This window comes from Rhamphochromis sp. 'chilingali', assembly GCF_963969265.1.
Source record: "Rhamphochromis sp. 'chilingali' genome assembly, chromosome: 9".
NCBI classification, from domain to species: domain Eukaryota; kingdom Metazoa; phylum Chordata; class Actinopteri; order Cichliformes; family Cichlidae; genus Rhamphochromis; species Rhamphochromis sp. 'chilingali'.
The window spans coordinates 12,431,665-12,459,147 of NC_137936.1; the positions used below are offsets into that span (position 1 = coordinate 12,431,665).

The window sequence follows — 27,483 nt, forward strand, 5'->3', positions numbered from 1 at the left end:
ATTGGTAGAGACTTAAAGTGAAAAAAACAGTGACTAACAGACCGAAACAAAACTCTGTATGCACTCTAATATTAGACAGAACTGTAAAAGCAATCAGTGGAATCAACATCTAATGTAAGCCCCAAACCACAGTCATTTTTGTGACTGCTGAAGAGCCTCAGAACAGAATAGGAACGATTTGTTTCATTTTATTGAGAGACACAGACAAATACTTGCTTCATTGCTTTATCTAAAAAAAATTGCAGTCATATGAAAAAAACATTGAAAAAAAGCATTGACTTTACTTCATTTTTTATGCTCAGTAAATATGTAAAAACAAGACATATTTTCACACATTTAACATGGCTTCTCGATTATGACTGTGCTTCATTCCTTCATTTACAAGGACGTTTGCATCTTAGTGGCATCTTGGGCTTTTCCATTCGTGTCAGAGTTAATAGACAGAACCAGCTCCATTTCCTGACCAGGCGAGGGGATGGGCATTTTATTAATCTTGGCAAAGCTCTGGCTGATGTCCATAAAGGTTTTATTTTTGGTTTCCGGGAGGACGACATAGAGGTATATGGATCCCAGAATGCAGACTGCCACAAACACAAGGAAGGAAAAGGACTGCAGCGTCTCCTGTGCAAACAGAAAACATACAGACAAGAAACATGAGACATATCAGATTTGTGCATACACTGTGCTGTTTTCAACATCCTTACCCTCAGTTTATCATTCTTCAATCAGATGACATCTAGTAAAGTTTATTAAAAAACAAAAATTTTACAGCAGAATTTTAAACAATTAAATGATTACTGGCGTGTCCACCTCCACACAGCTGGATCGTGACATTTTTCAGTCCATCTCTGCAGAGACATCATCTGTGGCATCTGTTTTGTCATCTGTTTTGTCAAATGTGTGTCATTGATGAGGACAGCATAACATTCCCATGATTTTCCGCTCAAAAGAATCCTACAAGCATATAAACTGAACATTACTCTTCTTGTATATACTTGCATGTAGTCGTGTGTTCAAGTACCAAAAGTATGAAAGGTAACCTTGTCCTGTGGGTTATGCCAATAATAGAGATTAGTGACAGATTTAAAAATACACACTGACTGATTACCCAGAGGGAGATTTAGATGTGGAGAGAGGGTTTTGTGCGTGTGCGTATGTGAGTAAGAGAGAAAGACAGAGAAAGAGTCTGAGAGAGAAAGGTTGGGTGTAGGGCAGAGAAACTTGGCTGACCCTGACCAGTATGTTACCAACTATAATCCCTCGCTTATGAGGAGGCAGACTGCAAATGCAGAACTATGTACCAGGTATTAGAAATGCAGTGTCCAAACAACCACGACCTCAGTAAAGAACTACTTACCACTTTGATTTCAGTTGGTTATATCACCACTGCTGTTAGTCTCTGACACTGTTTTCCTCTGTTGAGAGTATTTCATAATAGCGCCATAAAAAAAAACAAAAACCTCAGAGCATCGTGCAAAGGGCCTGACCCAGTTTCCATGCTGCCTCTGTGACGTAACACTCATCTGCAAAGTTAGCAAGTTCTTCAGAAAGAACTGCCTTTCTCTCTCAGTTGTCAGGGTAGATGAGTCATCTTACAAACAGGATATTTATGCGTTCACTCCATTTGTCATTAATCGAATTTTTGCAAGCCCGTGGATTGACAAGGATGAGACAGTCCTGATTTTGACACTGGGATAAGCCTTTGATCTGCTGTGGTGGCTCAGCTGGGTTCAGTGTGGTGCACACGCAGACAGTAAGGCATGAACACAAAGACCCAATTGCTGTACACACACACACACAAACGGACACACTTTTTTCATGCTTAAATGAATGTTGGCTGAATAATGTGCAAACAGAAAAGGCGAGGTGAATGCTCTAAAATGCACTGCAGACGTACTGTAAATCTAATCTGGTCAAATGAGTGTCCATGCTTGGACATATACTGTCAGTCACTGGTTTCTGGTGCAACAATGAGTCATTGCTGGGGGTAGGGGTTTGCCGGTGTTAAAAGGGGGATATTTGCATGGCTGTGGGCTTTCATAGATTGTGTTGCCTGTGGGAGGCACAACGAGGAGATGGAAATGTATACAAGATTTGAAATGTCCACACTGGACTGATTTATGGATTACACTGATCAGCCACAACATTAAAACCCCTGGGAGAGAATAACATTGATCATCTTGTTACAATGCAGTGTTCTGTTGGGAAACCAGGAGTCCTGGCATTGATGTGGATCTTTTGACGTTGTCTTCAGACTCTCCAGATTCCAATATGATCAAGCTTCTGTGACAACCCATAGGACCCAATGGATCTGCTGCCAAAGTCCTGATGCCCGACTCTACAGTTGAGTGTTGTGGCTAATCCTTGGCTATATCATTGTTGTTACAATATGAGCATACAAGACAAAAAAACAACAATACCCATTAAGCATCATGTTTATGGATCACAGCTGCATTAATAAGACAAACACAAAGTCATTCAAAACTCATAGCGTATGAATGGATGTGATTGAATGTGATGGGTCATTAGGTTTTACAGATCTCATGCACAAATAGAGCTTGTTGTTATTGCCCCATTTTATACTTATATATACATTTATATTGGTGTGAAGCATCGCATTGGAACTAGAGCTCCTGCTATCTTAGCATTTCTCCATACGATGACTTCACCAGCTTTGGTAAGGGTTAAAAAAATGGCAAGTGAAAGTTTCTTCTTTTCATAAAATTCACTGTGGCAGAAATTGACGTTATACTGTTTGTTTGTACTGGCTGACTAGAGTTATAGAGCAGCGTGCATAGTTTGTGAAAAGCTTGCCTGAGTCAATAACTGCAGAGTTCCAAACCTCCACCGTTATTAGCATCAGCACACAAAGTGTGCGCTGGGAGCTTCATGGCATCAGTTTCCATGACAGAGAAGCTCTTGCTCTTGCAATTCTTAGGGAATGCTTCAGACTCCAATTGCAGCAGAAAGAAGGTCCTGTAACCCTGTAGTGCATCCTGCTTGGTCAGAGCGTTCTCACTCCCGAGGCGTAACATGTCGACGTTTTGTCACGTCCCGCGGCGTTCCTGAGGAACGCGAAAGGAGACCTTCGGCGTTCTTATGGTACGCGGCGGGTTATGGCTGGAATCCAGTGCAATGACGCTCCCGCGGTAGTAGACGTTCCAGCCCTGTATTCCAGCCCTAAACCTAACCTTATCCCTAGCCCTGACCATAACCTTATTCCTGACCTTAACCAGGACTTTAATGATGTTAAATAGCGTGTTTCTAAGCGATTTGAAGAAAAAGAGCGAACATGTGTAGGTTCAGTCCAGACGGTTCTCATATTTCCTCTTTTTCCGAGGTCGTCATTTAGGAACGTGGTGGGTAGCCGAAAACGTAATATGGTGACGATTTGTCACCTAGCGTAAAATGTTACGCTTTGGGAGTGAGAACGGGTTGGCTTGGTGCATGAGTTTGTGAGACCTTTACATCATGTTTATTTGTTTTTTCAGAAAAACCTGATGTACACAATTAGACACGTGGTGCTACTGTGAGCAATAAATACACATAAATGCTCGTTGTAGCAAAAAGGATACAAATTAAAACTAATATGCAAATTGATATTTAATTTCTTTCCTCTTAATTTTTCAGAAGGTTCCATAAATCCTCCAGTTAGACTTTTCTGGCAATTATTTCATGGTTCAGGCTTTATGAGGTGAAAGCACGCATTAGATCTGTTAAATTTATATTTAAAAAAGAAAGAAAGAAAAGAGCCAGTTAAACAAAAAATCTCTGTTAAAACTTCAAATGAGGCTGTCAACAGTATCTCAAATGAACACATACAGGATGGCTGGAGCCTTTTCGTGTGGAGTTTGCGTATTATTCCTGTGCCTGTATGGTTTTCCAAATTAGCTAAAGGTGAATTGATTTGGAGAACTGATGATTCAAAATGATGATAGTGTGTGGTTGTCGGTGTTAGCTCTGCGATGAACCTCCAATTTGTCTTGAATATAGACAAATCCAAGATGGCGGTACACATCGAGTTAAGATATCTCACTTATCTTAACTGCACTACTGTATAGTTTTCATTGATCAGGAAATAGCCTTGGTGGAGTTTTCGGGAGTGTTAATTGGTATAATTGCTACTTAATGTGTTCCTTTCCTGCACCATAGGCCTGGGAGCATTTTGCATAACTGTGTTCAGGTGCTGCTGTCCTTTTAGATATCCATGTACGGAATTAAAAAGTGCTAATAATTGATAATATTTCATATTACAAGATTTTAACTGCTATATTTTATAACCCCATTTGAAAACCTAGCTCTGCAGAGCACTAACTGACACCTCAGCAGTGGCCTGCCATGGAAAGATGGGTTGTGACAGTTAAACGGTGTGTTGTCTGGAAAGGGGTCAGAGCTGGTTTCAGGTGCATGTCAGAAACCAGTCAGTCACTGCTGGGATCTGGATGCCAGGCATGTGCCTGGGAGTTCGTGGGGCTAGCAAAACCCAACCAACAAAAGCAACGAGCAACTCTGCAATATTTGTGGAATTGGCTGGCTAAAAATAACCTTCTGTTGCTTTCTGTTTCTCACACGTGTCCAAATCTTCCCTGCCAGGTCAGCCTTATCTCTTGCTCTGCTCTAGGACTTTCTCCTGTGACACACTCTTATTGTATACCTTTATTATCTGTTTAATTACCTATTCAGCTCTATATCTACTTGACCTTCCATTTCCTGACATAAATTACCAGCAATCTCATTGTTCAGCCATCAAAATACCAAAAAAAACCCAAAAAAACCACCTGTTTATCATGACATCATACCTCTTTGTCCTGTCTTCCTACTGGTCAGTGGTACATGACAGGTAGAAGTGCAATATATCATCCTTTATTTCTCCAATCCTTATTTTTTACAAGAATGAAGTGACAGTGCAGACACAATGGTGAGGTGTTCAGGCTCCTGTACATCTACTGACAACTCTTCATTTAAGGATTCATAGTCTGGTGTAGCTCTAGCACAGGAGAGTATAGGTGTTTCATTACATATACAGGGTACCTGACATGCTGAAACCGGCAGGGTTCAGCACATTTCTGTAAATGACTTCCACAATGCAAGCTTCCTATTCTTAGCAGTGGGTGTTGCTTACCTAGTTATATTGTGATCGGTAACATGACACAAAGGAAAACAAATGTAGTTTTTTGTCACACTGCCAATGTGAAGATGTGGATGGCATTTTTGTTTTTTAGTCACACTTCATTCGAGACTGAAATATCTTTACAGATGAGTTCCCCCACCAAACTTTGTGTTTCAGAGAGAAGTATCTGGAGAATGGAGCTCTGACGAGTTTTCCAGAGTTATACTTTGGCGTAACACTCTGGTAACCGCTTCTCTCCTAGCGCCATAGCCAGATCTTGATCGTTAGATTTAAACTCTTCTGTGGTGGTGTACCGAGGTAAAACCACAAACATTGTGTCATTTTCCTAGTGCTTATGGGCCTGACTGTATAGCTATGAAATAGTGACTTTGCAAACATTTTAACATCTCCAAAATTAATTACACTTTGAGAACACATCTGTTATTCCTGTGGGAGCTCATGCATCACACAGTCGGTGTGAGAGTGGAAGTGCAGGAACGCATCGCCCAATGGAGTTTTGAGATGTTTGGGCTTTAATTTTTTTTTTTCTTAAATTCAGCAAGACTAAATGAAAAGGAAAAGACAGATCATACAAGAACAACTTCCACCTCTAAGAAAACACCATCTAAGTGTTTGTTACGCCCTTTTCAGCTATTTTAGTTCTTCGTTCACTCTTTGCCTCCAACACATGACACTCCGGTACAGCTGACTGAAAGGACAAAATTAGATTTATCTGGGGGGGCTACTGAGCGAACAGGCAGAAAACATTTGACGGAAGGTCAAAGCGGCGTCACTAAAATGTCCACCGTGCCTCAAGCAAACTTTCACTCTGATCTCAAACTTCTATGATGACTTTTGTCGAACTTTTTCTTTCTCACAATGAATGTGCCCTTAAAGCTACGGTCAGAGAACCTCGCTTTGTGGGAAAGTTGCAGAGGCGGAGGGAAGAACATATTGTTTCTGCTAAAAAGGTGAAACTCTGTTTAGTTGTAATTACAATCAGGTTCTGAGTCACTGTTTTCATGGCAAACACATATGCTCAACATCTGCTCTCTAGGCTAAAACCACTTCTGATTGACAAGTCGTTTTGTCAAGCCACTTATCATTTATCTCGTCCATGTCAAAACCATAGAATATAATTCATGGTGCTGTAGCATTTTCTGTCGCATACGTCACATAGGGCTGCTAGAATGTAGAAACTGTAACCAAGATCTACATTTATGGATGAATAAAAATCAAAGAGACAAAAGAAAAAGAGAAATCCCCCTGTGAAGTCACACACACCCGTGTACCGTAAACCGAATTCATTTGCATTTCCAGTGTAGTTCAATCCCATATTCATTAATTTTCAAAGCCCTGCTCCTGTTTTCAGAACTTATCAAAATCTTATCCCTGAAAAATCCACTGATAATATCATCTGTGCTCATCTTCATCAGTCTGTGAATACACTGTACAACTGATTCCTGTTCACAAAACTCCTGATGAGTGCTAGAGGCTAAATATCACGCACCCAACTGGATCAACTGGAGGTCAGATTCATTCCTGAGTTCCTGCACTCTTATGATGATCATTGGATGCCCGATATTTCAAGGAGCAAAGGAGTGCTTGAGAAAAAACACAAGAACAAAGATGCACGTGAAATCCCAGAAGGAATGTTTAAGATAAGACGGGCAAAGGAATCATGAAATGACACGTCACAGGCTTCTTTATGTAACTCTGTGTAATTAAAACATCATCACACCCAGCTTTAGCTATAAATTCACATGCACTGAATAGTTAATCGTATTTGTAGTCCAGGCACTCAAACACAATTATTCAAAATGTATTTACTTTGCAGAGTCATGCACCTGTGTAGATGCATCCGTATTAACTACCCTGCTGCTCAGAGCTTTAAAGTATTAAATTCAATGTTTTTCTGCATTAATTCACTTTTTTAAATCAGCCGCATCAGATAGAAAATAGCCCTTTCTATTAAAAAAATCCTCCAGGTTAACTGGAAATAAAATAATTTATGTAATTATGAATGATTTATTAACTGAAAACTCTGGCTTTACGGTACAATGTATTCATTCACAGATGAATCTATTTAACTAATTCATTAGAAATCAGCGAAGACAAGCAAGAATACAATGAACAAGTTTGTTTAAGGGTGCAGGAACATCAGCGTACATATTTAGATTTTATTTTTTTATCTCACAAAGATTGAAATGTCAAATGCCATTAGGATCTAATGAGGGACAAGTGGGTCATTATAACCAAGGGCAAAGTTCTGTCTAAAAAAAAAGGCAGAACCATGTCCTCTGCACACAGGGCAGATATAATCAGACACTAGCACTTTATATTAGGTAATGTAAGAAAAGCAAAGTTAAAAACTCAAATATGCCATGTAAGAAATATAAAGGTCACACTTTCAGTTGAAATGTCATTTTTAAAAATATCTCTGTAACGATGTGTTATATAGATAATGCCGTTTTCCTAACGAGCCAGATAATGATGGTATGGTGTCTTTAGCAACAAAGTTTTCCTACTGTGGAGTAGCTAGAAATTGCTATCACTGTCCACAGTAATAGTTTAACAATTTTAATAATGCTCTAATTAGAAAGCACACAATTCAAGTTGCCAGAGTGCAATCTAAAAGTGGCAGCCACACTGAAAGCTGTTTCGAAATGCCTGAGAAGATGATTTTGCCTCTCTCTTTTTGATTAAGATAACTTAATAACTTCAAGACAAACGCAACGCAAAACCTCCATCTGAGTAAGAAACCAAAAGAGCAACACTTCTAAGCCCATTTAAGAGCTCTCTTGGTTTTTAACTCAGGTGGAGAGAATGAGGTGTGTCTGCAGCTGCAGAGCAAGCCTCGCAGTTGTGAAGCAGCACTGGTGAATGTTTGCCCAAAGCTCAGTAGATTTGTCACCAGAGACAACTTGCTGAATAGATACAAAAACTCACTGAATCTAAAAGCAAACAGGTTGCCAATAAAGAAGTCTTCTTAAGTGCGATAATCACTGCTGTGAGTGTCAGGAATGCCAAGCACCCAATCTAATGTGGTATATGTTAGGTTATGTGATAAAGAAAGCTTTCACAGGACTCTATGCAGTCCTATAAAAAACTAAGTATGCCGTTAATGCTTCAATAGGAATAAAGAGCATAAGGAGCAGCCAGCATTTGATGCACCTATTGCACCTATATAAACACAAAGGTTTGTGTAGTTTGCTTGCCCGGAGCATACAGGTTTATTTTAAAACAGAGCAATGAGTTTCCCGTGTATGGACAGAAAAGTCACCCCAAGCTTAGAGTGCTCAGAGAAACAAACAAGCAAAAAAACCCAAGAGCTACATCTCAGACTCTACAGACCTCATTGAGCATGTTAAATGTTAAAGTTTATCAGAGAATAATTAGACAGAGGTTCAACAAGGATGGCTTGTTTGGAAGGGTTGCAAAGAGAAAGTCTCTCTCTAAAAAGAACATGGCAGCAGGGCTTAGCTTTGGAAAGGTGCATCTGAACAAATGGAACAATGTCCTTCAGAGAGATGAGACCAGAGGGGAGATGTTGGGCCATAATGAACAGCACCATGTTTAAGTACACTGGTAGAGAGGTGATGATTTGGGCTTGTTTTACAGCCACAGGAGCAGGGCACCTTGCAATCATCGAGTCAGACATGAAATCCTGTGTATACCAAAGTATTCTAAAGATGACCAACCGTTTTCAAGAAATGAATACTTCTAGTTTTCCTGCCGAAGATGATTTTACATGCTATTGAATCATGGAGTGCACTCCATTTGTGAAAAATGCTGTTTTTATTATAGACATTGTACCTTGAAATAGGTAAATGCTGATATAGGAAAAAAATCATCTGTCATGAACAACAGACTGCTGTATGTTGTGTAAAGTTTGAAAAATAGAAGACTGACGCAAGCTGTACAGACAGATCCAGAGAGATCAGCAATAGATGCTTTAATTAAAATCATATTCTGTCAGTAGGAATTACCAGATACAACTCACTTAACAGATCATTGGGAGTGATACAGCAAAAACTACTTAAGTACTCAAAGAATAAAACAGCTCGATATAAATTTTTAAAGGGATCGTGCACTAGGAAAACAGCAGGTTGTTGGAGATCTGTGTTATGAATTCTAACCAGAAATGGAAATGTCAAACTGAAGAACACCTTTGCTTGCAATGCTGTAAACAAACTTGTCTTCACTAGTGCAGTACAGAGTACTGAGACACAATTAATACTGAGACACTTGGACAAAATTAAAGCAATGAACTGTGGATGACTCGAAAGCTTCACTGGCTGAAATGAGAAGAATGTTTTAACCACTAAACGACTTCATTTTTTGTGCGCTAACATGAGATTGAAATGAAAAATAGCAGCAGTGAAGGACACAAAGAGACTGATATAGTTATAATTGTTTAAAATGTGAAAGAGGCCAAAGGAATAGCAAATGAGCTTAATTTTAATCCTTTAGTTATAAAATCCTTGGAAGATGAGCACTAACAGCAGAGGGAAAACAGGAGGAGACATATACTGTGTGACGCATGAGGCTGGCAAACAAGTATTCAGTCTGTGGAATGAGGAACCACATTGCTTCGATAGAACTATGTCAGACTGATTTATCCTCTTTTCAGTTCAGTATCTTTTATGCTAGCCTGCATTCAGATCATAAGCAGATGTATACGATAGGTTGAGGCAGCCACAAATTGTCAGATTCAGCGCATATAGCAATGATTCACCGAGTGGTTCATTTTTAAAGGTAGATAACCCGCATTCATCGCCTTTTCATCAGGATTCCCATTTTTGCAATGTTTGATTTAAAAAAACCCTCACACTTCAGTAAAAGTCCCTTTTTTCACTCTAAAACGCTAGATCCCCCACCCACCGTCTTAAAGGAATACTGCTTGTCTTTACAAAGAAGTTGGTCCACCTTAAAACAAAACAAAATGAGATACTACATGTGCAGGGCATTCTGTTATCTCACAAACAAAAGCTCAGCGCCATTCTGTGCGGCAGAAAACTGCCGCTGGAACACCTGCAGTGAATTGTCTGTGTTATCAGCCTGATTTACCCCTACTACACCCAGAGTGGCAGTACAGTTTATAATTGTGTTGGCACTGGTCCAGCTCCTGTTGGGGAAAACTGCAGCCACTCAAGCTGCACAGGAGGTTATACATGTAGTCCAGTCGCATGGAGGAATTTAACACCCTCGTTCAGAATGGTTAGCCCTCTAGACAGACGCATCAAAATGCTGCCAGTCTTCCCCCACCATGATGGAAACCATTCAAAGTGCCCATCCTTGACGTCTGCTGTTTGAAGTGTAACATATTTGAAATAGCTGTAATAACAGCCAAATTATTTCATATCAGTTTTTCTTTTGTTCTGGTGCGTTGTTCTTCTTGGAGAGCAATCAAAAACGATCCCGTTCCCATATCCCTGCTTTCTGCTGCACTGCTTCAGTGATTCTCTGAATGCCCAGTGCTGATCTTGTCTTTGAGAAAGCGTACACTGCAAGAATGTGCAGTTGTTGAAGACATCCGTCCAGAATCAGAAAAGTGCTAACCATCTGAGTCCACCAGCTTGTCCCAGGGCTGTCTGGGTTGTGTTTGCAAGCTAAGACTCTTTTAATGTTCATAATGATGAGTTTATTCAATCTTTGGACATTAATAGATCTGATGGTGCTTCGCTGATCTCCATTTTCTTCTCATGAGGAATATAAATTGATTTCTCTGTCCAGCGTGCTTGCTTTCCTCTTTGTGATCATGGCCTCATATTACCAAGTCTAGCCTTATTTCTTGTCAGTGACTCACTCGCTGCTTTACAGGAGATAACTGCTATGAATGTAGCTGCACAAGAGTAACTATCCCCATGGGCCACAGATTCTATCCAACCCAGGCATATGCTACATCACAGGCCTTGTTAAAAGGGAAGTCAATTCAAGACATTTGACTTCTCACACTGGGAGCAGATTTCCTGAAGTATCTAATCTCTCTGGATTGTCTATCAGGATAGTCAGGTTGACTTTAAAGTAATACAGGCTGGTTTTATCTTTATAAAAAGTTAAAGAACTAATTTCAATGAGCTGAAATCCACTAAGTGATAAGACTATAAGGCTGCAACGGATAAACTAGAAATTGCTTCAGATAAGGCAGTTGGTTCTCAGGAAATGAGGGCAAATCCAAAGGCCCAACACATTTACAATACCTAAAGGTCAATTTTAGTCCCATAGGATCTGCAGTATAGTGAGCTGGCTGATGGCTAAAGACAAAGGCAACCAAATGTTTGTAAGAGACACACACATACACATAAAATGGCTCAGAGTATGAGAGCTGCTGAAAGAAATACCACCAGCACTGCATAGGCACAATAGTTAAAACTCCAGAGGAAGTCAGATGTCCACATTTTGCAGCCCAGTGTCTATGTCTGTTATAGCTGTAAACACCATTAACATTAAAGGATCCGACCACATCAGCCTCGATCTTAAAAAAGCAAAAAATACAAATAAAAAGCTCACACATCGACTTGGGTGGTAGAAATGTCATCCATCACTAAAAACATGCAGTTTAATTTATCTGGCATAAATCTGATGTGTGTATGAATGCGATGTTTCTGTGCGTCTGAGTGAAAAGATGTGGTTGTTGTGGTAGCTCAAATTATTAATTTTTAATGCAACCTAAATTGTGGCACAAAAAGACCAAATTTTTTTATCCAAACAGTTGCAGTAAAACATGCTGCAGTAAAACAATGAAAAAAAAAATAGAAAAACAAACAAACAAAAACACAGGGATGCAACAAAAAGAGTTACGATGAGAGGAGGCAGCGACGAACAGTTGCCTGGAGCAACCGGTTGGGTTTCAGGAGATGAAAGAGGACCTGGTGTCTTTTGAGAAAACATTCCAGTTTTACACACTGATAGGCTCTTCTGTCCTCAACTCCTGTATATTTTTTATTATGTCACCCCAAATTTCATTTCTAACAAACAACATTCAAGGATCTTTTTTTTGCAGTTTTTTGAGAAATCATGTGCATTTAAAGCAAAACTCTCAGCCTGCTCTCTATATTAACCTCTGCACAGTACTTTTGGGTGCTCTGTCTATCCTTGTCTATTTGTAGCAGCTCTTTTTAAAAGGCTAAAGTAACGAGTATCGGCTGTGTGCTGGTTAGGAGAAAATACACCTGAACCGCCACCTTGTTCAAATAAAAATCCTTTTCTGTTGGCACCAAACTACACGAGCTCTTATGCAGCGTTGAATGTAAATCTGTTTCTGTGTCTATGCATTCAGCATTGCTGTCACGTCTCACACTGTTACACCTTGTTAAGAAATGTCCAAACAGTGAAACCGGCGCATCAGCGGTACAGCAGGATACATATCAATGCAGGATGCGTTAAGGCGCAGTGTTGCTGGACATTCGAAGACATTTTGACTAAATGGATGAACAACATCAGACATCACAACATCTCTGAAACACGTAAGATTAAATTTTAGCATTACTGCACAGCTCATGAAGGCTGTACAAACTTTTAATCTTTACTGCTGTTAAGCTCCAAATACACTGCAAACATATACCAACATGTTCCAAAATACAACTGAATCTTTAATTAAAGATCCCCAACTCCAGAAATGAAAATGCCCTTTTCTTTTAAACTATAGATCAATCCAAGTATCGATAGTATTGATACCAACTGCCGGTATTGGTATTGGATTGATAATAGCATGACAGGATCGATAACTTGTTTCTACCCTCCAAGTTCACTTTGTTCCCTAATGAATCGTGTTAATTTTTGATTTATTTAAAGTCTGTAGCACATTTAAAACAACAGAAGCAGAAAGACCCAGTTTCAAAATACACGAAAGGCTATAAAAGGTGTGTTTTGCTGGTATGTCTGTGAAGGTTCTCAGTCATCCAGGTCATCGTAGTCAAAGGAGCTTGCAAAGAAAAGCGTCTGGACTTCTTTAAGTTGCTTGAAGACGTTTCACCTCTCATCCGAGAAGCTTCTTCAGTTCTAAGGTCAAATGGTGGAGAGTCCCAGATATAAACCTAGTGGGAGTAACCCCCCACAGAGGGACAAAAGGACCCCCTGATGATCCTCTAATCACCTGAGCCAAGGTGTGAAACTGGGTGTGGGTCACAATCAGCCAGAGTTTCGGGTGAGTTCATTGTGAAACCTGGCCCCACCTTATCATGCGAATTCCTGAGGTCAGATGGCCCAGGATGTGAGTGGGCGTTAAGGCGTCTGGGAAGGGATCTCAAAACTGGATTATAGATGGCAGAGAGTTGGTGTCGTAAACCCCCGCCTCTGTTCAAAGATGGTCGCTCACAGTGGACATAGATGTCCACATAGACATCTATGTCCACACTCTCCACCATTTGACCTTATAGAACTGAAGAAGCTTCTCGGATGAGAGGTGAAACGTCTTCAAGCAACTTAAAGAAGTCCAGACGCTTTTCTTTGCAAGCTCCTTTGACTGTTTTGCTGGTAATTATTCCAAAAATTAAAAATCACAGTGATTTAGTGCTTAATAAAATGTATTCAGAATTAACAAATTAATAATGATTCATCTCATAAACCATGATACGCTACTCTTCCTCACATACACTGCCTTAAAATGATCAGTATTGGTATTGGCAATATCAGCCTTGTATTTACTTAGTGTCAGATCTGTACAAAAACTTTCAGTACTACCACCTCTAGTTTGCAGGATTTTTGTTTAAAAATTCAATTCTAAACTAAAACCTCTTTGATATCACTGATGGTAAGTTCTTAATTTTGGAAAATAGCTTACAAGCTAGACGGGACATTATAAAACAGTTTTCAAAAGTAGTGATTCTCATGAAAATATCTAATCTGTAAAGTGGGTTAAGTGCCCCTTAACAGTAACTTTTACTGCCAATATTTTGCTGGTACGGAGTTAAAGCTCACAATATTATCACACTAACCAGGGAAATAAAACCCCAATTCATAATTCCTGTAGAGTATGCCCTGCATGGCTTAACTGCTTTTCCTCAGGGCTGTGCCAGGCGAGGCTTGTAGTAAATGAAGCAGGATCACAGTTTTCATATCTGCGCTTTACATAAAGGTCAGGATTAAGTTTAAAGTCTTCTGTGCTCAATCCAAGTGCCTTGAAGAAAACTACCTTATAAAAGTTAAGTGGTGTGCGTCGGAGCGCCAGTCGAAGCGAGTTCATCTTCCTATCATCATTTTTAAATACATTCAGGCGTACAAGCATGATTTTCAAGAACATTTTCTTCATTAGGTTAAAAATCATGCATTGTTTGGTTAATAACACTACAGCTTTGGCTTCTTTTGTAATATATTTTTTTATTGTAAATTCAATATATGCTCCTGATGTTGTAAACCTGAGTGAGTAAGCTGCAAAATCATACCATAACTAAAATGCAGTGTTCTTGTTTTTGATTTATGTATGTTATGTTTTGTTTTACTTCATATGTTTATATGTTTCATATGTTGTTTGTTTAATTTAAGACAAAAAAAAATTAAATGAATGAGAGGTAAAACTTGAGGGGGTAGGGACAAATAAGTAAATACTTCAGCCTACTCCTTTTCAAACAAATAATGGAATGATATTTTGTAATGATTGTGAAGGCACATGTTTGAAATGTTTGAAATAAAAATGAACTGAACTGAACTGAACTGAACATTAAGGAGTGTTACAACATTGATATTTAATAATGATGATATCATGGGAATGATACACATATCCACATACAGGGAGTGCAGAATTATTAGGCAAATGAGTATTTTGTCCACATCATCCTCTTCATGCATGTTGTCTTACTCCAAGCTGTATAGGCTTGAAAGCCTACTACCAATTAAGCATATTAGGTGATGTGCATCTCTGTAATGAGAAGGGGTGTGGTCTAATGACATCAACACCCTATATCAGGTGTGCATAATTATTAGGCAACTTCCTTTCCTTTGGCAAAATGGGTCAAAAGAAGGACTTGACAGGCTCAGAAAAGTCAAAAATAGTGAGATATCTTGCAGAGGGATGCAGCAGTCTCAAAATTGCAAAGCTTCTGAAGCGTGATCATCGAACAATCAAGCGTTTCATTCAAAATAGTCAACAGGGTCGCAAGAAGCGTGTGGAAAAACCAAGGCGCAAAATAACTGCCCATGAACTGAGAAAAGTCAAGCGTGCAGCTGCCAAGATGCCACTTGCCACCAGTTTGGCCATATTTCAGAGCTGCAACATCACTGGAGTGCCCAAAAGCACAAGGTGTGCAATACTCAGAGACATGGCCAAGGTAAGAAAGGCTGAAAGACGACCACCACTGAACAAGACACACAAGCTGAAACGTCAAGACTGGGCCAAGAAATATCTCAAGACTGGTTTTTCTAAGGTTTTATGGACTGATGAAATGAGAGTGAGTCTTGATGGGCCAGATGGATGGGCCCGTGGCTGGATTGGTAAAGGGCAGAGAGCTCCAGTCCGACTCAGACGCCAGCAAGGTGGAGGTGGAGTACTGGTTTGGGCTGGTATCATCAAAGATGAGCTTGTGGGGCCTTTTAAGGTTGAGGATGGAGTCAAGCTCAACTCCCAGTCCTACTGCCAGTTTCTGGAAGACACCTTCTTCAAGCAGTGGTACAGGAAGAAGTCTGCATCCTTCAAGAAAAACATGATTTTCATGCAGGACAATGCTCCATCACACGCGTCCAAGTACTCCACAGCGTGGCTGGCAAGAAAGGGTATAAAAGAAGAAAAACTAATGACATGGCCTCCTTGTTCACCTGATCTGAACCCCATTGAGAACCTGTGGTCCATCATCAAATGTGAGATTTACAAGGAGGGAAAACAGTACACCTCTCTGAACAGTGTCTGGGAGGCTGTGGTTGCTGCTGCACGCAATGTTGATGGTGAACAGATCAAAACACTGACAGAATCCATGGATGGCAGGCTTTTGAGTGTCCTTGCAAAGAAAGGTGGCTATATTGGTCTCTGATTTGTTTTTGTTTTGTTTTTGAATGTCAGAAATGTATATTTGTGAATGTGGAGATGTTATATTGGTTTCACTGGTGAAAAGAAATAATTGAAATGGGTATATATTTGTTTTTTGTTAAGTTTCCTAATAATTATGCACAGTAATAGTCACCTGCACACACAGATATCCCCCTAAAATAGCTAAAACTAAAAACAAACTAAAAACTACTTCCAAAAACATTCAGCTTTGATATTAATGAGTTTTTTGGGTTCATTGAGAACATGGTTGTTGTTCAATAATAAAATTATTCCTCAAAAATACAACTTGCCTAATAATTCTGCACTCCCTGTATTTAAAAGATGGACATAGCTTTGATATTAAAAAATTAAGCCACTGGTAAACTATGTATAAAAAAATTGGTCCACATTAATGCTAAAAAGAATGATAAAATGCATTTAGTGTGGGCCTTCCTTGTGACTAACAAGTCATTACCCTATGAGATGGTGGTTAAAATACTCAGTCCATATTTGATATGGATCTAAACTAACCAACGACTGGTGTCATGGTGTCTACACTCATCTTTTACATCCAGTGGCCAGTACCCCAGTGTGTGGATACGATTGCTCCACAGAGGTGACCTGTCGAGGGTGTACGCGGTCCAGTAACAGCTGAGAACTGGATAAGCAGTTAAGAAACTTGATTGACAGATGATTGTGGATATGAGTGAGACGTTCACACTTTACAGAAGCTAGCTTTCCTCATTTGCCAGTTTTCTCTAACCCCATTTGGCAGAAAAGATTACGTTTTATACGTTTTATAAGTATACTGTGTGTTATTTTTGTCATGATAACAGTGTAATTAAAAACAGATATTGTGGTAGCCTGAGAGTATACATAAATAATGCCACTTACTTGAATAAATGGAAAAAGGAGGCCCACGGCAAAGTTAGATAGCCAGTTTACTGTGCCAGCGATCATGAAGGCAGCAGGTCGATAAGACTGTTCAAACAGTTCCCCGGTCAGGATAAAGGGGATGCCACCTGACAGAGAAAAAGACAGATGCTTAATGATTTATTGATTGATTAATTTTATTATTTTTTTTAAAAATTCTCCAATCTGCTCTATATTTGTTACAATTGACAAAAAAAATGTGCCAGGTGACTTTAAGTTAGATATTAATAATCCCTCTAACTGTACTGCAACAGAATTTCTTAACATTGCTAAATTATTCATTTAGGGCAATGTGTTACCAGCCCCACACAGGATCTGGCTTTTACGCTTGACATATCTGTTAACTGTCGCCTAATGAAAGCCATTATTCTTACACCAACTCATAAAAAATATGTCTTGTTGTCTTGAGTAACAATAATAAGCACAATCCAAGGTTCAACCCTATCAACTGACTCATTCATCATACTCAGTTTTCTATCTTTGCTATATCTTCTAAGGTTTGTGAAAAATTTCTGTTGTCTGAGTTTTATTTATGAGTTCCACAACACGCCGATGATGTGGAAGTCTCAAAAACTCACAAAAAGTCATTTAAAAATATGATACATTTGGCTTTAAAGGGTTAAAGAGGTTTTACCAGTCATAAATCCCTGGCACCTCTCTATCACAAACAAATCCCTTTCATCTCGCTGTGATCCAGATTACTTTAAAACAACCAGTTTCTTCCCTCCTCAGACTCCACTGCTTTAAAGAATTACAGACCCATTTCCAAACAGCCATTTATTTCAAACATCTTTGAGAAAATTGTTGCTCATCACTTCCTTCAGCTGGCTGAGGGAAACATCTTTGATTAATTCCAATCTGGTTACTGATCAAACAGCACCACTAAAACATGACCATAACCTAAAATTACTAAAAAATACAACACTAAAGATAAAGGTGACTATTCCACTTTGGTCCTACTAGACTCATCTGCTGTCTTTGACACCACTGATCATGTCATTCTTACTAACAGATTACAGAATTAGGTTGGCATCACTGCCACAGCTCTCAAATAGTTTTCATCACAATTATCTGACAGATACTTCAGTCCTTATCCGCACCTGTCTTATGTGGAGTCAGTCAAGGCTCAGTCATTGGCCCATTTCTGTTCTCTTTACTAATGTTACCCTGGTTGAGCTTCAAAGCCATTTCTTACCATTTATATGCTGATGATACACAGCTGTACTTTTTTTGTCAAGCCTAACAACCTGAACAGCCTCCCCTACATCAGGGGATGCTTCATTGTCTGTAAAAAAAATGGATGTCCTCAAATTTCCTCCCATTTCAATTCTGGTAAAATTGAAGTTTTTTATGATCAGTCCTGAAAACTTCTCTGTGGAGCTCACATCAAGAAAGTGCATCAGCTCACTCTGGAGTAATATCATATCATCTCCTAAGGACGTTGGTATCACAGCTCTTAAGTTAATCTTGTTTCCTTCATCACAGAAAATAAATCCTGACTGTGATTCAATAATGTGGTATTGTTAATACGCAGTTTAGTTTTCTCCAGCATTGATTATTGGAATCATTAACACAAACACCACAAGTTCTGAAATTATTTAATGGGAATCCTCTACAGTTTCTATTCCAACAATACATGCATATAGGCATAAATCCTGGTATTAAGGTCCAGACCAAACTTTTGTTGAAGTGAAATAAAAGTTGCTTCCCTGTTGTCTTATCAATAAATGACACAACAACACAGCATGCAGTTAGAATATTTTCTTAAGCACACAAAACACATGAAGATGGATTTGCTAAATTCTTTTGGCCCCTCAATTATGGATGTAAACACAGTGCCACAGTTGAAAATGGCTAAAAGAGAAAACCTTCGGGCATTCTTATACAAACCAAAGAAACAGTAAAAGGCAACCATCTCTTGGAGCGCTGAGTCTTGGGTAGATTATGTTGGCAGAGAAGCCAAGAGTACCAACAATTTGTTGCAGTGGGCGTATAGCATGTGCAGTAGATTGAAAAAAAGCATGATTAAGGGCGCATGCAGCATGTTTTGCTTGAATGTAAATGACTGAAAACAAAATGCCTTTCAACATTGCTGTGCATGGTCAAGTGATGGAAGAGAATCACACGCAGGGTCATTGTTTATTTTCACAATGTAGACACTATTATTATAAGTTATGCCTAATTTGGAATCAGCTCCAGCCTGCAGAATACTGATGTGAGGGTATAGATGGTGTTCTGTGTAAACCAAAGCATGCTGTCGATTGGTGTTCGCAGGCAGCTTTGAACGTGGCTCCCTATAACCTCACACATCTCACAGTTTCTCCCACACTGATTCTAAACAAAGACATGCACACATGGATGAGTTTATATCTGCATTGTTACTTGTCTGGTATGATTTAAGATATCACTGCTATTGCCTTGTGCATTGTGAGACAGTGAGCAGCTGTGCATGAATATGAATTCACTAATTCACATAACTAATTTGCATTCACATTCGAAGCCTTAGTTTTAAAGTTTGCAAACACGAATCACATTTACTGATAAATTTCAGACATATTAGGCATTTTGTGCATGATTCCTCCCCAGGATTGCAACTCTGATATAAATGTAACACAAAACTAATCACAGTAGCAGGACAGCACCACACGGGACAGAACAAATGTGCAGACACACAATGCAGAGAGAATGTGTATATATGTATAAGTTGTATAAGAGGCTAGGGTTCGGTGTGTTTACAACTATTAAAAAAATGGATGAAAAGCAAAGTGATATTTAGAGCAATTTAAGCTTAAAAATGTTGGCAATGCCTTACAATTTAACTTCAGTTAATTAAGTGGTTGAGGATTTGCCAAGGACAGCCATTTAATTGGGCTATTCATGTTATACGGCCAGCAGCATAAGTTTGTGGAGGAGACGGCATGCTACCATCTATGTGCTAGTTTTACCTAAATGTCAAAGCCCTTTTCTCTGGAAACATCCGTCTTTATGACCTGTGCGGACACATTTTTACTGTATGGCCTATTTATGTTAACGATTAATATCCAACCGCGTATATACATGATAAAATTGAAAAAAAAAATGTACGGGGGGAGATTCCTGCTAGAGGGAATTGCATTTATCAAAATTATACTGGCAAATGTTTTCTGCATTAAAACATACAATTGTTTGGATTACAACACGTTCACACTGAGGGACTCGCAGCTGGTGGGCAATGCATGCATACATTACAGCATTCTGACACGTTCGTGTTCATGCAAAAATATGACATGTGCATTGTTCCAGTGTTTATTGTAGCGTACATCAAAACCATACAAATGGAAGAAGAAATTTCAAAAGATATACATCCAAATACAAATCTCAGAACCAATGCTGTAGCTTTGCTATTCACTTGCTTACTAATGGATGGCGTGTTTAAGTGTATTATTAAATAATTAGCATTTATCTGCTAGTATGACAGAATGCAATTAAAGCTATTTAATAATTAAGAGATCATTTGTGACAGAAAACAAAAGGTTTAATTAAAAAACATGAATTAAATCAGGCCTGAATGATATAACATCACAGAGCAGATCAGACCAAAAAATGGGTTGGATTTGTGACAGGAACTGTTGCACTGTCCTTCTGTTTAGGGCTGAACGATTATGGAAAATAATCTAATTGCGATTTTTTTGCCCCAATATTGCGATTGCGATGCGATATGCGATTATTTTTTAAGGTCTTTGTCTTCTGTATTATTAAACAAAGACAAGCAATACATCATATAGTATGGCCAATACTATATTACATTAATTTTAAACTGTTCTTTCCTGGAAGACAGACCTCTGTTATGATGACATGAGGTGATGCATGAATTGATGACTGACATTTTTATTTAACTTCTTCAATCACAACAGTATATTTGAACATACACAATAGTTTATTTTTAGCTTACAAACATCTGAGCATAAAGTGCTGACAAGGAACCCTGGTGTAAACATTAAAATGAAAGTCAGTACAATGTGCAGATTGCAGAAATATACATAAAAAAAAATCAGTGGCTTTACCACACTCAGTTTTTCGACATCTGTGAACTACTAGACAGTCATTCAATTAAAAAATAATATTAAATAAATAAAACTAATAAATAAAAAATACACACATCTTACTGATCTCTGCAGTCAGTAACATTACACATAAAGTGCAAACATAATAGCAATTGTATAAACACACACACAAACACGCCTTTAAAGTTTAAAGGCGTGAAATTGGACGGTCTAGCCTTCTGATTAGCGTCACCGCTGTCTCGGTGGAGTTTAATAAACTCGGCCGTCTGCTTCTTGCTATCTAAAATATAACCAGACACTGGTGTAAATTCTCGACTGTCTCATACTTCTGTTTAATAAGTTTTCTGTTTGACGTTTAGTCAGCTGTGTGAAAACCAAGGAGGAACCCACCCGGGGGATTAATAAAGTTTTATTTTATCTAATCTAATAACTTTAATCTCAGCCAAACCGATTTACTCACGAACAAACAAAACACTGAAAAAAGCCCAACAATAACATTTTTAGGTTGTCTAAGTGACTTATATATTACGTTTAACCCGAGCAGCGAAACTCCGCGGTGATCTGAAAATGATGTGCCGGGAGTTGTGCCGTTCTCGGCCGCATCAGTAACCCTCGAGCTCCCGGCTAGCTGTCGAGCTGGTGGGTAGCAGACGCCTCTGAAAACGTCGAAGCACTTTTGCAAATATGGGATATCTTGATAAACCGAGCAGATATTTGATGTTTACACAACTACTTTCTCGCCTGAAAATATGTTAAAAGTTTATTTTGTGACCCAGAAAGATTAGTATGAGTAATTTTAAAACTTAGTAGCGGCCGCCATTGCTGGAAACTGGAGTTTGGCTGGGCCGTGCTATGAATTCTGGGATATGGTAGTAATTTGGACAGCCTTCGGCGCGTCGCTGTGACGTAATCGGTCTACAAATGCGGCCTCAGGAGGATGCAGCCCATGAATTTGGACATGTCCAGAGTATAATCGCAGCCTTTGCGGTTAGAAAATTGCACTTGATCATGTCGCGATATTATCGCAAATGCGATATATCGTTCAGCCCTACTTCTGTTTCAGCTTGACCTGCTGCGATGTCAGTGGACTGGTTACGCGCTACTAGTGCCAGACCCTTGATCTGTTGTGCCTCAGGCAGACAGAGCTGCAGAGTAAAACAAATACAAGAAGGCCTCACTAGAGGCAAGTGGGTTTCTTTCTCTCTCACCCACAATTAGTTGTGACAGATCTTTTTGTTTTAAATCAACTTAAATATTTATCAATCAGTGTTTTATGCCAACGCTGGAGTTTTCATTTTTCATACATATAGTTTTGTTTCATTTACAAAAGCATAATCAGCATTATTGTTTATGAGATGGTTATAGTTGGTTTTAAATTATGCACAGGTCCCAGAGACACTGCTGTTCCTGGAACAATCTTGGTTATGTGCGTAGTCACCCCTAATGGCAAATTCTGAGCTAAGAAAAATCCTGTGTGACCTTGTCATAACTCATGTGGCTTACTCGATTGCTCTCCGTTTGTTGTATCTATGTTTCTAATATTATCTAACAACAGTTCACACACTAATTACATAATGGGATAATACTGTCACAGTAGCAGAATGGTGCCCAGCAAGGGCACAGCAAGGGTGTCATATTTTGCGGTATATTCAGAAACGTCCAAGTATTTAATGGATTTAGAAGTAAAAGATAATCGTGCTCAGAAAATCATCATTAATGCCAGTAGATGCATTTAGAGTTAGACTGTTAAAGTACCAGTTTTTAACATTTCCACTTAATATTTAAGCACATCACTGTGGAGTTTGAAAAGCAGCACCACTACTTAAACTGATGTACTGCTGAGCAGTTCTGAGTTGTTCTGAGGACTAAAGTAAAATGAAGTCTGGTATTCATTTACTAATTGTGACTTTATAAAATCTTGGCTAAAACATTTTAATCCTTGTGAGTTTGTTAAAGGTTATAGCAGAGCATTTAAGGAGACCATCTGCAGGGATAACATTTTTTAAAAAAAAAAGCAACTAAAGGGAAAGATTATTTTTCTCGCTGATATGACAAGAAATGTAGACGTCGTCTAAAATGTTACATGACTGAGAAAAAACTGTCAAAGCTCACAAAATTACTAGGATGTTTCTGCTTTTCTTTGCACGCCACAGAAATGCACATATCTATTACCGGCTCAGCTTCACATAATCAGATGAGACTTATAAAGTAAGGCTGTCATGGACCTCAACACATCACTGCAGTTTTGTCAAGCTATTTGCAGGTATGTGACCACAAACAATGCAACACTAATGTGTCCACTGTTTTGGACAATAAGCCCCCAGTCAACTGGGCTTAGAAACATCCACAATCATCTGGCAACCACTGGATGCTAGATGTAACTGGCTGCTGGAGGTTGACAGCAGTTACTGGGAACATGACTGCAAAAGCTCGAGTTACTGGTCGTTACAATCACCTCATATTCTTTCACCCTCTGGTTGATGAATTGAGACAAAATTTGTTGCATTTGCTGTAGTTTCAGGGTGGGCTTTTTCCAAGCAGCCATTTTGACATTTAAACACAGGTGGTAGTAAACATTACTTAATACTCTGTAGCTAGATAGAAAATAATCTTTGACTTAAAAAAGATGGAAATGTCCTATTTTAATGGAAAGTAGGACATTAAAAGAGTTTAATATGGTAAATATATTGCACATTTACGTGCTAATCATCAGTAGCATAGAATTATCATACTCATGTTGGGATGCAGGCAACAGCTTTTGACTCAAAACACTGCAGTGCTTGCTAACATACAGCACAGAGTGACTAGCATGTATTTTGTGTGTCATCCAGAAAACATCTTTTAATCATCTCTTACGTTCACTATCCATCTTGGCTCATTCATTAATTTTGGGCAGTTTAAAAATAATTACTAGCTGGCTGACTGTACTGCATTATGCACAATAAAAAGTCATCATAAATATGAGATAATTACTTTGGATTAGTTTCTTAAAGTAATTTCCATCCAGGCGTGGGTCATGACACCATTAAGAGCCTGGTTTGGAGTCAGTAAGTGTGCTCTGGGCATCTGTGACATCTTTCTTTTATCTAACACAAAAGAGTAGCAAGTAAAATGTCACTAAAATAACTCTTCAAAAATGTGGAGGCTGCTTCTGCTATTCAATGAAGATCAGAAGATATTTTTAATTCGGTGTATTCTGGCGAAAAGAAAAAAAACTGGCTGAGCATCAGCATTTGACTAACTCCACAGCTGTTGTATTACCCAGTTCGCTGTGTTTACTCTAAGGCTTTTCTGACACTAAAAGAGAAAGATGTCTGTGAGAGTGAACTGCGGGGAGTTAAGCTCATATTCTGCCCACAGCAGGAAAAAAAAACAGCTGAGGAATTTCCAGGTCAATTGCTCTCTCAGCTTGAATATATTGTAGATGAGTCCAGAGGAGAGAGGCGAGGCCATTTTTGCCCAGGAGCAAGCAGAGTCATGGCACAAACCGGTGGCCCTGACTAGAAACATGCTAACTGGTGAGTTGATGCTTAATCTTTGGGCAGAAACGAGAGGCTTACCAACATGTCAGCGTTAACTTTGGAGTGAAGGGGAAAAGTCAGGATTGCAATTATTATATTATTATTACAGGAGACTGTTTGCAGGACACACAATGCTGAGTCCACACAGAGCTCGCATTGACAAAGGAATTCATGTGCCATCTCAAAGGATTCCTGATCCATGACACCATTCATGTTTCCAACAATAGGAAAACCTCTTCCGGCTGGTAATGCAGAGACAGTTATGAATCCAGAAGCAAAGGCATTTCAAGTGTTCTCTTCTTCACATTCAGGACCCAAAAGACAGCCGAGGACGAGCTCCTGGCAGAAGATCAATACCACATCTATGTGAACAAAACATTGTTTCCTGCTTTTCAGAAACCGGGCACTGTATCCATGGGTGGAATATTACAAAGTGCAAACGATCCTCACAGGAGACATCAGCCTTGGGATGCAAAGAAATATTTCTGAAGCTAAGAAAGAAATTACAACAATCAGGGCTCTACTGCAAACTACAGCAACTTATGATCATAATTTATATTTTTATGCTAAATGCAACTGTGAGGGTTGATTTAAGTGTTAATTCATGAGGCTAAATGACAAATTAGTCAAACGACATACTGTACAGCAAGACTGGGATATTAAAAAAAAGTAGAAACTCTGCCTCTGTGTACTGAGAAGACACAATAAATGACAAGAGATGATAAACACAAAAATGACAGATGCACCCACACGCATATAATTTCACATGCAGAGACCATTTCCCTCACAGACTCATAAATCCATAAGACTTTACTTCTTCCTTCATTTCTTTTGCTCTTCTAATCATTTTTTTCTCCGTCTGCCACGCATCATTAAGTTTCCCCTTGGTGTGAGTTCACTCCACAGAGACGCTGCTCTTATCACTTCGGTTTCTGTGTGTTTTTGCTCGTGGCTCCTAAAGAGAAAGCGCATGCCACTCTTGTCAGGAAGCATTCCCATCTTACCCCTGGTGTCTCTCATTGCTTGCCACCTCTCACAACAGCAAGCCGGGTGGCCCAACATGTTTATGTCCAGATTCTCAGGTGAAAGGTGATTCATCTTGTTCAGTGGATTTCAGTCTCCTCTGTCGTGGCCTGTCTGTAGCACTTTGCAACCATCTTTTTGTCTTTCCCTCACTTATATCGACAAATGGACGATTGACTGCAAAAATCCATAACTTTCCAAAAAGAAACTCTTTTGTTTTAAATCTGATTTATGTGAATGGAACTGATTTGACCTAAATGTGTCGTGTATGATGGAGTTATCCTACTTTTGTTTTGCAACTCCCAGAAAATTATTCAATTGTACTAAAATAACAATACAAGTCAGGCTCAGACCACAACTGCCGATTATTTATTCAAATAGCTTTTAGCTGAATTCCAATGCAATTGAAAATCTTTACGACTGTGATTTAATTTACACTCCACCAAAGCTCCAGTGATATAAATAATAACAGTATTTCACCACCCACACACCACCACGATTGCGAAGGGAACTACACATAGAGAATCCTTAATGTTGTAGCCAAATTGAGTGTCCTTCACTCTCAAAGTAGCAGTACTACTCTATTACTAGCCATACTCACACAAGCCCTGCTCTGAAGAAGAGTGCTGCTGGGCTGTGGCTGTGGAGCCACATCTTGCACTGGGTCGCTGCTTCTGTCAAATTAGATACTCTTTGTTTTTGAAAAAGAAAACAAAAGAGATCACCGTGGTTCTGATTGGTGTATCGAATCTGGCAGAGCCAGCAGGGGCAGTTGTGCTGGCTTTGAAAGATGCAGGTATGCCCTAGGTTTGGTTTTTGGCTAAGAGGAACTCTGATTCTTAGCTCCTGTTCACATTAAAGCAGCTGAAAGCAGTATATATTTCACTTCACTTCACTAATAGAATAAGGTGTCACTCTTGGTCGTACAACCCTTATATGTGTTCAGTAATTTTGCACAAACATTTCACTTAAGTTGTCTGCCAGTGAAAAATGTGCACAGAGCCATTTTTATGTAAATACACAATTTACACTTGGACAATAAGGGGTCTAGTGTAATATGACAGGGAACACCAATTATTTTCCTTTTATCGCTGAACAATGTTTATCTATAGCGACTGCTTCAATGCTTTTCCATAATCGCCTCCAGGCAGATTTGCACTGTAGTGCACAAAAGAATGTCATTTGCATTTTATCCCACAAAGAAAACTCTCCTAGAACACGTGGGTTTGTTTACTTGCTCCTGCAATGATTGAATACTTCCATTCTGACCAACAGATAAAATGTCAAAGGAGCAACGTGATCAATATTAATATGTTAATGTTGAAAGAAATCACTGTGTGCCATCAATGTGGTCAGCTGATTTGGGGAACAAAAGGATTCAAGGACTCTCCACTGGATTATGTTTGTGTAAAGTGAGCACAATATGCTACAATCTAATTAAAAGTTTTCTTCAGCCACCTACCTATAATGAATGTTCTCAAACTCTCACGGGCCAGTGCTACCACTCAGCCTTCTAGTAGATGTACATTTGGTTTAAATTAGAAAATCCTAGAAGATTTTTTAAAAAGTTGCCCTCTGACTTTGAGGTCAAGGTCACTGGGATTCTCACTCTTCCGAGACTTTTAGTAGATGCATTTATAGTATTCATTTGCAAAATTGTTACTGCCTTCTGCTCAAGCTATTGTATTCACAAACTTGTCGCATGCTGGCCTGGCAGGGGGACAGCTATAGGTCATCAACCTTTTATGGATGAGAGGTAAAATGATTATATCATTATTACTTCTGATTAGCGTCATTAAAATACATTAAAATAGTAAGCGGATGGTCACTGGTCAGGAGCAGGACAAGATCGCAGTTACATGTAACCAACCAGCAAAAAGTTGACTGCATGAA

The 27,483-nt window shown here is 39.1% G+C and overlaps 1 protein-coding gene across 4 annotated transcripts in view; it reads right to left on the reverse strand.

Annotated features, from left to right (window-relative positions):
- Window positions 1–203: 203 nt before the first annotated feature.
- The window catches only part of slc2a9l2 (solute carrier family 2 member 9, like 2), a 95,663-nt gene continuing 68,383 nt past the window's right edge, over window positions 204–27,483 (reverse strand). For all 4 annotated transcript variants that reach the window (XM_080891063.1, XM_080891061.1, XM_080891062.1 and 1 more), the window contains 2 exons: window positions 16,965–17,092; window positions 204–621 (listed from right to left, as the gene is read on the reverse strand). In XM_080891063.1, the coding sequence (XP_080747189.1) occupies window positions 379–621; window positions 16,965–17,092 (371 nt within the window). In that variant the 3' untranslated portion in view covers window positions 204–378. The remainder of the gene's footprint in view (window positions 622–16,964; window positions 17,093–27,483) is intronic.